Raw genomic sequence first — 11622 nt, 5'->3', positions numbered from 1 at the left:
TAAGATAACATATAACCATAACATAAGTGTTTCAACCACTCCACAAATTTCTTGTTAACAAACTATAGTTTTGGCAAGTCGGTTAGGACATCTACTTTGTGCATGACAAAAGTAATTTTTCCAACAGTTGTTTACAGACAGATTATTTCACTGTATGACAATTCCAGTGGGTCAGAAGTTTACATACACTAAGTTGACTGTGCCTTTAAACAGCTTGGAAAATTCCAGAAAATGATGTCATGGCTTAAGAAGATTCTGATTGACCATATTTTGAGTCAATTGGAGGTGCACCTGTGGATGTATTTCAAAGCCTACCTTCAAACTCAGTGCCTCTTTGCTTTTATTTGATTTTTATTTCACCTTTATTTAACCAGGTAAGCTAGTTGAGAACAAGTTCTCATTTACAATTGCGACCTGGCCAAGATAAAGCAAAGCAGTTCAACACATACAACGACACAGAGTTACACATGGAGTAAAACAAACATACAGTCAATAATACAGTAGAAACAAGTCTATATACGATGTGAGCAAATGAGGTGAGATAAGGGAGGTAAAGGCAAAAAACAGGCCATGGTGGCAAAGTAAATACAATATAGCATGTAAAACACTGGAATGATAGATTTGCAGTGGAAGAATGTGCAAAGTAGAAATAAAAATAATGGGGTGCAAAGGAGCAAAATAAATAAAATAAATACAGTAGGGAAAGAGGTAGTTGTTTGGGCTAAATTATAGGTGGGCTATGTACAGGTGCAGTAATCTGTGAGCTGCTCTGACAGTTGGTGCTTAAAGCTAGTGAGGAAGATAAGTGTTTCCAGTTTCAGTGCTTTTTGTAGTTCGTTCCAATCATTAGCAGCAGAGAACTGGAAGGAGAGGCGGCCAAAGAGAGAATTGGTTTTGGGGGTGACCAGAGAGATATACCTGCTGGAGCGCGTGCTACAGGTGGGTGATGCTATGGTGACCAGCGAGCTGAGATAAGGGGGGACTTTACCTAGCAGGGTCTTGTAGATGACATGGAGCCAGTGGGTTTGGCGACGAGTATGAAGTGAGGGCCAGCCAACGAGAGTGTACAGGTCGCAATGGTGGGTAGTATATGGGGCTTTGGTGACAAAACGGATTGCACTGTGATAGACTGCATCCAATTTGTCGAGTAGGGTATTGGAGGCTATTTTGTAAATGACATTGCCGAAGTCGAGGATTGGTAGGATGGTGAGTTTTACAAGGGTATGTTTGGCAGCATGAGTGAAGGATGCTTTGTTGCGAAATAGGAAGCAAATTCTAGATTTAACTTTGGATTGGAGATGTTTGATGTGGGTCTGGAAGGAGAGTTTACAGTCTAACCAGACACCTAGGTATTTGTAGTTGTCCACGTATTCAGAGTCAGAGTCAGAGCCGTCCAGAGCAGTGATGTTGGACAGGCGGGCAGATGCAGGCAGCGATCGGTTGAAGAGCACCCATGACCAGCTCTGAAACCAGATTGCATAGCAGTGAAGGTATGGTGAGCTTGACATCATGGGAAAATCAAAAGAAATCAGCCAAGACCTCAAAACAATGTAGACCTCCAGAAGTCTGGTTCATCCTTGGGAGCAACTTCCAAACGCCTGAAGTTACCACATTCATCTGTAAAAACATTAGTACGCAGGTATAAACACCATGGGACCACGTAGCCATCATACCACTCAGGAAGGAGATGCGTTCTGTCTCCTACAGATGAATGTACTTTGGTGAGAAAAGTGCAAATTAATCACATAACCACAGCAAAGGACCTTGTGAAGATGCTGAAGGAAACAGGTACAAAAGTATCTATATCCACAGTAAAACGAGTCCTACATCGACATAACCTGAAAGGCCGCTCAGCAAGGAAGAAGCCACTGCTCCAAAACCGCCAATAAAAAAACAGACTACGGTTTGCAACTGCAGATGGGGACAAAGACTTTACTTTTGGAGAAATGTCTTCTGGTCTGATGAAACAAAAATAGAACTGTTTGGCCATAATGACCATAGTTATGTTTGGAGGGAAAAGGGGGATGCTTGCAAGCCGAAGAACACCATCCCAACCATGAAGCACGGGGTGGCAGCATCATGTTGTGAGGGTACTTTGCTGCAGGAATGACTGGTGACTTCACAAAATAAATGGCATCATGAGGTAGGAAAATATGTGGATATATTGAAGCAACATCACAAGACATCAGTCAGGAATTTAAAGCTTGGTCGCAAATGGGTCTTCCAAATGGACAATGACCCCAAGCATACTTCCAAAGTTGTAGCAAATTGCTTAAGAACAACAAAGTCAAGGTATTGGAGTGGCCATCACAAAGCCCTGACCTCAATCCTATAGAAAATTTGTGGGAAGAACTGAAAAAGCGTGTGAGAGCAAGGAGGCCTACAAAACAGCTCTGTCAGGAGTGGGAAGCTTGTGGAAGGCTACCTGAAACGTTTGACCCAAGTTAAATAATTTAAAGGCAATGCTACCAAATACTAATTCAGTGTATGTAAACTTCTGACCCACTAGGAATGTGATGAAAGAAATAAAAGCTCAAATCATTCTCTACTATTATTCTGACATTTCATATACTTAAAAGAAAGTGGTGATCCTAACTGACCTAAGACGGGGAATTAATTTTTACTTGGATGAAATGTCAGGAATTGTGATAAACTGAGTTTAAATGTATTTGGCTAAAGTGTATGTAAACTTCCGACTTCAACTGTATAGCTGAACAATATGTAAACAATGTGTGAGGATATTATCTGCTTCAGATGCACAATGTCAAGGGGTGCATTGCAAATGCCCAGAAGGCTGAAGCTATAGTACTGTAGGCCTATGGCTGCATTGGCATTGCATGTCATTATCAGCTGCAAAATGGATTCACATATATCCTAATCTCCTGAAAAAGAGTGACAATCAAATAAAACTAATTTGGAGAGCTTATGACTGAACCAAAAAGGTTCAGTCAAGAATAAAACACAGAACCAGACAGATTCCCTTCCCATCTTTATTCCAGGATTGTGATTAAATCAACATTGAATATTATATTAAGTTATACACTTCACTTCAATGAAACAACACTTTCATATAATTTCAAAGTATACAAGTAAGCTAACTCATAAAGGTTAGACATCTTAGTAACAGGTAGGCTATTACTAAAGCCTTCTGTTGCAGACCAGCAAAAGCACACTTGATTTTCAACTAATTAGGTTTGATAAATTGAATCAGGTGTGTCAGTGCTGGGTTTGAACAGAAGCCTGCACACCCAGCAGGGTTGGCCTGCCCTAGCTGTAATAGGTTTATACATTGTGTGTGACTTCAAATGTATTTTTATTGACAAAATTTGCTAACATAGGTACACATATAATCCATGGTATGCAAGGATGTACCCTTATTCTCTTGGTACAGTTATTGGGACCTCATCTGCAGACTGGGTATCTGGGGACAGAAAACATCACAAAGAAACAGGCTGCATTATACTCAAATTAGACAGCACTGAATATTATGTTGCTCTAGCTCCCTGTCCTCAGTTTTCCTCACTAATCTTTTCATAATATCCTCCCACAAAGGTACAGTACCTGCCTTATCCAGAGTAAACTACGCCCTCTTCTCTGACAGCTGGAACTGCTAGTAGTCATTTCACCCTCTTCCACGGCTGTTAGCTAGCTAGCTAACGTACCTAGCTACAAATGCATTTCAAGTTACAACAATAAATAAATCAAGATGGCTAGGTAACTAGCTAATATTAAGTTAGCTAGCTGGTGATTTTTAATTCACTTGGCTAGCTAGCGAACATTATGTTAGCAGCTCATTTGAGTTAGCCTGCACACAAAGTTCCTGTAGCTATCATGTTAAAAAGATATTTACCTACTCAAATAGGTTCTCCCACTGCCTCCGTTTTCTGGGTCCTTAGAAAAACGAAATAATGGGCAACCTTCCAGAAGTTAAACACAGCCAGTCATGTGGACGATGAGGAGGACTTCCACCAGACTGACTCTGGTCTTCCAACATGGCGCCTGGTGCGGTTGCTAGGTGATTTGGGCTCCCGAGTGGTGCTGCATCTCAGCACTAAAGGCGCCACTACAGACCCTGGTTTGATTCCAGGCTGTATCACAACCGGCCGTGATTAGGAGTCCAACAGTGCGGCACACATTTGGCCCAGCGTCGTCCGGATTAGGCTTTGGCCGGGTTAGGCCATCATTGTAAATATGAATTAGTTCTTAACTGACATGCCAAGTTAAATAAACGTTCAATAAATAATATTGTAATGACCTGACTAGATCATAAAGGAACAATTGTCCAGACAGAGGCTTGAGTTTGCGAATTGACGGTTTATTAAACCAACTTTACACAGGCTACTGTTTGGGCCGTAGCACACGCCAAAAAGATAACAGATAACCCATAAGCCAATCGTGACCTTCTCTTGGGCAGCCCAGACGTAAGAGAGAGAGAATAAAGGCTGAACCTGGTCTTAACTTCCAATGCTCACCCCCTGCCCAACCCCCTCCACGCCACTCCGCCAACCACCAGGATGCCCGGCATCAGAACATTCCAGGCATTCCCGTGATTGGCAGATAGCAGGTTGACTGATATGTCGGACCCCGCGAACACCGGGTACTGGTCAGTACAACACAACCACATCCTAGCCTAAGACATAACACAGCTGTCTGTGCGGGTCGCTACACAGCCCCCCCACCACAAAGTCCCTCGTCCCCGAGGGAACAAACAAAGTCTCTGAAGCGACCCGGAGGTCTCCTTTGCCTGCGTGGCCGTGATGGTCGCAGAGTGCCCCCCTGGGAACCAGGGGATGAAGGCAGGGATATGGGGGACAAGGAAGCGGGAACGGGTAATACAGTCCGTGGCTCTGGGGAACCACGCGGTGACACGGGGGGAGACAGGGGGAGTGGGCTGTCTGGAGCCTTGTCTGCGGCACCTGAGGGTGGGTGCCTGGAGAATGTCATTGCCAGAGAGGGGAATTGTGGGGGTTCCTGGGGTTTGGGGAAAAGAGGCCCCTCTGTATGGGGCTAACCTGTCCCGGTGCAGTGCCACCTTTCTCCCCCTGGGAGGAAGCTGCACCCGGTACACAACCTCCCTACCCTCTCCAGGACACTGCAGGGTCCCACCCAGTGACTGTCCAACTTGGGGCATCTGCCTTTTTTTCTTAGGGGGCTGTAGACCCAGACCAGCTCCCCAGCCACAAAGTGCCTTCCCCGGGTGTGCACGTCATAGTTCCTTTTCTGCCTCACACCTGCATTCACCAGCTGCTCTCTGGCGAAGGTGTGGGCTGTCTCCAGGCGGTCCTGGAGTCTCCGGGCATACTCCGGCCCCGGAGGAACATGAGGGCTATCCAGGGGCCGACCAAACGCCATCTCCGCAGGGGTGCGGATCTCTCTCCCCAGCATGAGGAGGGCAGGCGTGCAGGAGGTGGAGTCTTGGACAGCGGAGCGGCATGCCATGAGGACCATAGGCAGGTGCTTGTCCCAGTCACGCTGGTGTTTGGAAGAGACGATGGCCAGCTGCTGTCCAAGCGTTTTGTTGAAGCGCTCCACAAGGCCATCACTTTGAGGATGGAGAGGAGTAGTGCGGGTCTTGTGCATACCCAGCCTCTCACACATGGTGGCGAACACACGGGACTCAAAGTTTCTGCCTTGGTCGCTGTGGATGGACTCTGCAGCTCCAAACCTGCTGAACATCCCCGCTGTCAGGGCGTCGACGATGGTCTCTGCCTCCTGGTCAGGCAGAGCATAGGCCTCGGGCCATTTTGTGAAATAGTCCATGGCCGTGAGCACCCAGCGGTTTCCACTGTCTGTGGTGGGGAACGGCCCAACTACATCCACTCCCACCCTCTCCATGGGAGCCCCCACTGGGAACTGTTGGAGCTGAGCATGAGAGCGGCCTGGGGGCCCTTTCTCGCTGTGCAGTTGTCACAGCGGCGACAAAAGTCCTCCACATCCCTCTTGTGCTGCCCCCAGTAGAAGCCCTGACGGAGACGGCGCAGTGTTTTTGTGACCCCAAAGTGTCCAGTCCCCACCCCCATGAGTACTCTGGAGCACAGCCTCCCGCAATGCTTTTGGGACCACCACCTGCCACCTCTCCTCTCCCGTAGCTGACTCCTTCCATGCCCGCTGTAGCACGCCATCAGCCAGCCGCAGTCTCTCAAACTTCGACCACAACCCTTTGGTCGCGAGTGAGAGCGCTGTCACCTCTTCCCATGGTGGCCTCACCTGCGCCTCTACCCACTGTAGCACTGGCTGTAGGTCTGTGTCCCGTCCCTGCTGCTGCCGCCATTCAGCCACGTCGACAGTCTGCAGCTCGCAGCAGACAGGCCCGCTCGCCCGACACACTGTGGCACAGACACCCTCCTCTGCCCGCAGCTCTCTCTCCCGTCCCTCTCTCCGTTCACAGTGGCGGCAGCCGTCTGCAGTACAGGGCCGACGGGACATGGCGTCGGCGTTGGAGTGGCGTGCCCCTGCCCTGTGCACCACCGTGAAGTCATACGGCTGAAGCTCCTCCAACCAGCGTGCCACCTGCCCCTCTGGCTCTCTGAAAGACATGAGCCACTGGAGAGCAGAGTGGTCAGTCCTTACAGTAAAGGGCAGACCACCCAGGTAGTACTTGAAGTGTTTGACGGAAGCCACAACAGCCAAGAGCTCCCGCCGGGTGACACAGTAGCGGCGCTCATGTTTGTCAAATGTTTTGCTGAAGTACGCCACCACTCTCTCCCCTCTGGCCCCACCTGGGCCAGCACCCCACCCATGCCCACATTGCTCGCGTCTGTGTCCAGGATAAAGGGCAAGGTGAGGTCAGGGCGAGCACGGGGCCTCGATCAGTGCACGTTTGAGGGTGTTGAACGCCTCCTCACACTCCACTGTCCAAGTGAAAGCCTTGTCCTTCGGCAGCAGGCGGTTCAGTGGAGCAGCAACGCTTGAGAAGCCCCGTACAAACCTCCTGTAGTACGAGGCCAGGCCCAGGAAGCTCTTCAGCTGACGCTGGTCGGTGGGGGTGGGCCAGTCTCTGACAGCCCCTACCTTGTCCTCCATGGTGCTGATCCCCTCCTTCCCCACTTGGTGGCCCAAGAAGGACACCTCTCTCCTCATGAAGTGGCACTTCTCGGGGTGGAGCTTCAGACCTGCGGCAGCCACCCTCTCCAGCACACGCCGTAGCGCCTCCAGGGCTGACTGGAAGGAGCTGCCATGGGCCAGGATGTCATCGAGGTATACCAGACACTGCTGTCGGGGGATGCCATCCAGCACCCTGTCCATCAAACGCTCAAAAGTAGCTGGAGCGTTGCACAGGCCAAAGCACAGGACCTTGAACTGCCAGTGTCCTCTGTTAGTGGAGAACGCAGTTTTGGCTCTGGCCTCTGGGGAGAGGGGCACCTGCCAGTAGCCACTTCGGAGGTCTAGTGAGGAGAACCAGGAGGACCCCCTAACCAGGTCCAGCGACTCATCGATACGTGGTATGGGGTATGAGTCCTTCCTGGTTACCTCATTCAGCCGCCTGTAGTCCGCACAGAACCTCAGCTTGCCCCCCTTCTTCGGAACCATGACGACTGGCGCCGCCCAGGGGCTGTCTGAGGGCTCAATGAAGTCTGCCCGCTGCATCTCCAACACAGCCTTGTCTGCCGCCTCCTGGCGTGCCAGCGGGATACGGCGGGGACGCATCTTGATGGGTCGAGCATCACCTGTGTCGATCTCATGCTGCACCAGATGAGTCTGACCCACCTCTCCCTCACTCAACGCAAAACTGTCTCTGAATTCAAACAGCAACTGCCACAACCGTTCCTGCTGCTCGGGGTCAAGACCAACACAGTTCCTCCCCCATATCTCCCTCACTGCAGACAGTGTCCTCTCCTCTCCCATCTGGGGTAGCTGGGCTGGGGGTTGCGGCCCGGGCTCACAGAGGGCTGTGTCATGGAGGTAGCTGGGGAATGTAACACACCGCCGTAGGTGACAGGGGGACTGGGGAAAAGTCACACACAGCTGTGGGGGGGGGGCGCAGCCATGAGTCTCTGCTGCTTTAACTGTTGGAGTAAAGGGTTTGTTGGGTTGAGTGAATGTGACATTAGGGGGGCCATGGTGACTTCCGTCCCTCCCTGGAAGCTCAGTGTGCCCCTATTTAGGTCTAACTGGCAGCCTGTGCTCCTAAGAAAGTCCAACCCCAGGATACAAGGGTCCTGCACAGCCGCCACCCACACAGGATGACGCACAGTCCTGCCCCCTACTGTCAGAGTCATTATTCCCTTCCCTTTCATGGGTGCCAGCTCACCTGTGACTGTGCGGAGCTGCACAGTTGTAGGCTCACACTGAGTCCAACCTGGCACAATATCTGGCCTCACCAGGGTTACTGTGGACCCAGTGTCCACCAGGGCGGAGCAGGGCACCCCCTCCACAGTGACAGGGACATGACAAAAGTCCCCAACACAGGTCCGGCCCACCACAACAACAGGCTCCATCCGCTTGCCCTCGTCTGCTTCTGGGGGAAGTGGAGCCTTGCTTCCCGTCTGTGCAGGTGGGCTCCTCCTGAAGATGATGGTGGTTGGGATAGAAAGCCAGGGGTCCGCACTACCCGGTCTATGCGGACCCCGAGCCGTTTCCCTGAGCTCTGGGGGACATGGGGCAATCTCGGCGCAGATGGCCTGGCTGGCCACAACCCCAGCAGACCCTGGGACCAGGGCTTGTGTTTCGTGCCGCCTGTAGCGACACAGCCCGAATGAGTTTTGTCATTTCGGCCACCCAAGCAGGCTTTTCCGGCTCCGGGTTGCTCTGCCCCCCAGCTCGCACAGAGGGTGTGTCTCCCTGCACCCCCACCAAAGCCCCAGCTGAAGCCCCAGCCCACACCAGCTCCCTCTCCAAAGCCATCTCCAAGGCTGTCTGCAATGACTCAGGATGAGCCAGCTGGGTCTGTATGCGCAGCTCCGTAGGAGAGAGCGCCCGTATGAACTGGTCCCGTGCTAGCTCGCTCTGCACGGAGGGGGCATGTGAGCATATGCCCGCCGAGAGAGGCTCTCAATGTCATTAGCTAGCACCCGTAGAGGCTCTCCAGGCTGCCTGCGTCTATTACTCAGTTCGGAGCGCAGTAGCCCGGGCTGTACACACTGTCCATAGCGCCTCCTCAGTGCTCCCACTAAAGCACCATAATCATGCCTGTCCTCGGGGCTAATCAATATCAAACAGGCCAGAGCTTCATCCGTGAGGCATAAAGCCAACTGCAGTGCCCTTTCTTCATCCGACCACCCCTAAAATGAGCTAACAGTTCAAACTGAGCATGAAAAGCTTCCCAATCCGCCTTACCGGAATACTTCGGGGGTCTTAACAGATACGGACGCAGCCGGGAACTGGGCGCCGCCATGTTTGTTTACATCCTGAGCCCCAGATTCCTCGTCACGCCGCGTCGACGTCGCCACTTCGGTGCGCCCACCAGAATCCGCGCGAAATACAGTCGACGAAGCACTCATGCCTGCTTCAGCCGCCATCGCTCTAACGTCCTCCCTCAAGCGGCCTCTGCGCTCCGACGCCCTGGCGATCTCCTCAGACAGAACCCCCGACGTCCATTCACACGGACCTCCTTGGCCATAATCGTCCCCTACCTCCACCTTCACTTTCGGATTCCCTCGACGCATTTTCAACCCCCGTTCTCACCTACGGTAGCTAGCCACATAAGTCAGCTAGCTAGCTGGCTAACTTGTATCAACGTTTTTACTTCTGACACCAATGTAATGACCTGACTAGATCATAAAGGAACAATTGTCCAGACAGAGGCTTGAGTTTGCGAATTGACGGTTTATTAAACCAACTTTACACAGGCTACTGTTTGGGCCGTAGCACACGCCAAAAAGATAACAGATAACCCATAAGCCAATCGTGACCTTCTCTTGGGCAGCCCAGACGTAAGAGAGAGAATAAAGGCTGAACCTGGTCTTAACTTCCAATGCTCACCCCCTGCCCAACCCCCTCCACGCCACTCCGCCAACCACCAGGATGCCCGGCATCAGAACATTCCAGGCATTCCCGTGATTGGCAGATAGCAGGTTGACTGATATGTCGGACCCCGCGAACACCGGGTACTGGTCAGTACAACACAACCACATCCTAGCCTAAGACATAACACACAGCTGTCTGTGCGGGTCGCTACAATATAAATACATTTGTGACTCAATTGCAAGCCCTCTATAGGAGAGCATAAAGGCCTGGTAGGTAGGGCCAACCCAAATAATCATACTGTAATGCACAGATTCTCCACTTCAGGAAAGATATCTGGTTGTCTGGCAACCATTCTGAAATAGACATTAGACCAATGTCCTCGGGATGTTTTGAAAAGTCTGTCAGGTTCTCTAAACACAGACACCTATCATGCCCTCCACTACTTTCAAAACCGCTATGTTGACCTCATTGTTCTTTCTCAGGTGCATAGAATTGTACTCTACTTTACTGTAATAGTCATATAACATCCAAGTTGCAGCAGTTTTGGAAAACACACTTATTCATATTTGTCTTGTGATGTGTATGTTTATTAAAGTTCGTGCGGCTAGTGGTTAGAGCTTTGGGCCAGTAACTGAAAGGATGCTGGATCGAATCCCTAAGCTGACAAGGTGAAAACATGTCCTTCTGCCCCCGAAAAAGGCAGTTAACCCACTGTTCCTAGGCCGTCATTGTAAATAAGAATTTGTTCTTAAACTGACTTGCCTAGTTAAATGAAATAAAGTCACAATCAGGTGTACATTCTTAGCAGTGTTCAAAAGGCTTTACAATCATTATTTCACTAGGAGCCTAGTATAGGCCCAAAAGGTATTTGAATTTGTATGTAAAATAACACCCAGCATCTGGAAAGTGCATGCAGTACGCCCCGTTATTTCCAGATGTTGACAAGTGTTCAGGTCTAAGAAAAAATAAATCTAGAAATATATATATATATCCTTCATTCTAATTTTCTTTAGATTAATGCAACAAAGTCGCACTGTAATCTTTTTTTGCAGCAACTGTTTTGGTAAAATGTAATTTGATACTCCCTTTGTTTTTACCTTTCCTGACCAGAGCAGCCAGCGAACGAAAAATATAACTGAACTTGAATCGAAGAAAATAAGGGTTTTGTGGCGTGTACTTTCCTACAATATACAGATGTGGTCGGTCCTCTACCATAGAAAAAATGACTTGTTGACTCACATAGTGTTTGTTCGGATTTCTCCTCTTCTGGACATCTTGAACTGTTACTTCGTGCACGGTCCGCCTTGGCATGATGTTCTCTTTCAGCGCTTCCACTAAAAACAACAGCCCGGTTTTAGAACGATCAGACCCGAATGACAAAGTTTACCCACCCAACCTTTGTCATTCACGCGGGTGAGATCCTTGATTGCTGTATGCAACAAATGCGATTATTTCTCGTAGATGGTCCACGTCAGATTTCCTGTCCCACATTCAGTCGCTACTCTTCTTGCCCCGTCCCGCAGTAGGCTATGTCCGAACTTCTCTGAACCAAACTCCCAGCCTATCCCAGCTCACCGACTCTAATTTGATAACTGGAAAGCCTCCACCACAGACCAGCCCTGCCTGCGACACTTTAAATCAGGTTGACGTTTATTGGGATGAGTCTTGTCCTGGAGGCAGAACTGAGCGATTTCTGCTTGATCCAATTGTGTGTGA

At 50.0% G+C, this 11622-nt stretch overlaps 1 protein-coding gene across 4 annotated transcripts in view; it reads right to left on the bottom strand.

The window, feature by feature from the left end:
* LOC135548820 (SH3 and PX domain-containing protein 2B-like) overlaps window positions 1-11622 on the bottom strand; it is a 93714-nt gene extending 82092 nt beyond the window's left edge. For all 4 annotated transcript variants that reach the window (XM_064978770.1, XM_064978768.1, XM_064978767.1 and 1 more), the window contains exon 1: window positions 11146-11622. In XM_064978770.1, coding sequence (XP_064834842.1) covers window positions 11146-11217 — 72 coding nt within the window. In that variant the 5' untranslated portion in view covers window positions 11218-11622. The remainder of the gene's footprint in view (window positions 1-11145) is intronic.

Source organism: Oncorhynchus masou, chromosome 11 (genome assembly GCF_036934945.1).
Source record: "Oncorhynchus masou masou isolate Uvic2021 chromosome 11, UVic_Omas_1.1, whole genome shotgun sequence".
NCBI lineage: Eukaryota > Metazoa > Chordata > Actinopteri > Salmoniformes > Salmonidae > Oncorhynchus > Oncorhynchus masou.
This window is presented reverse-complemented; position numbering and strand designations above follow the sequence as displayed.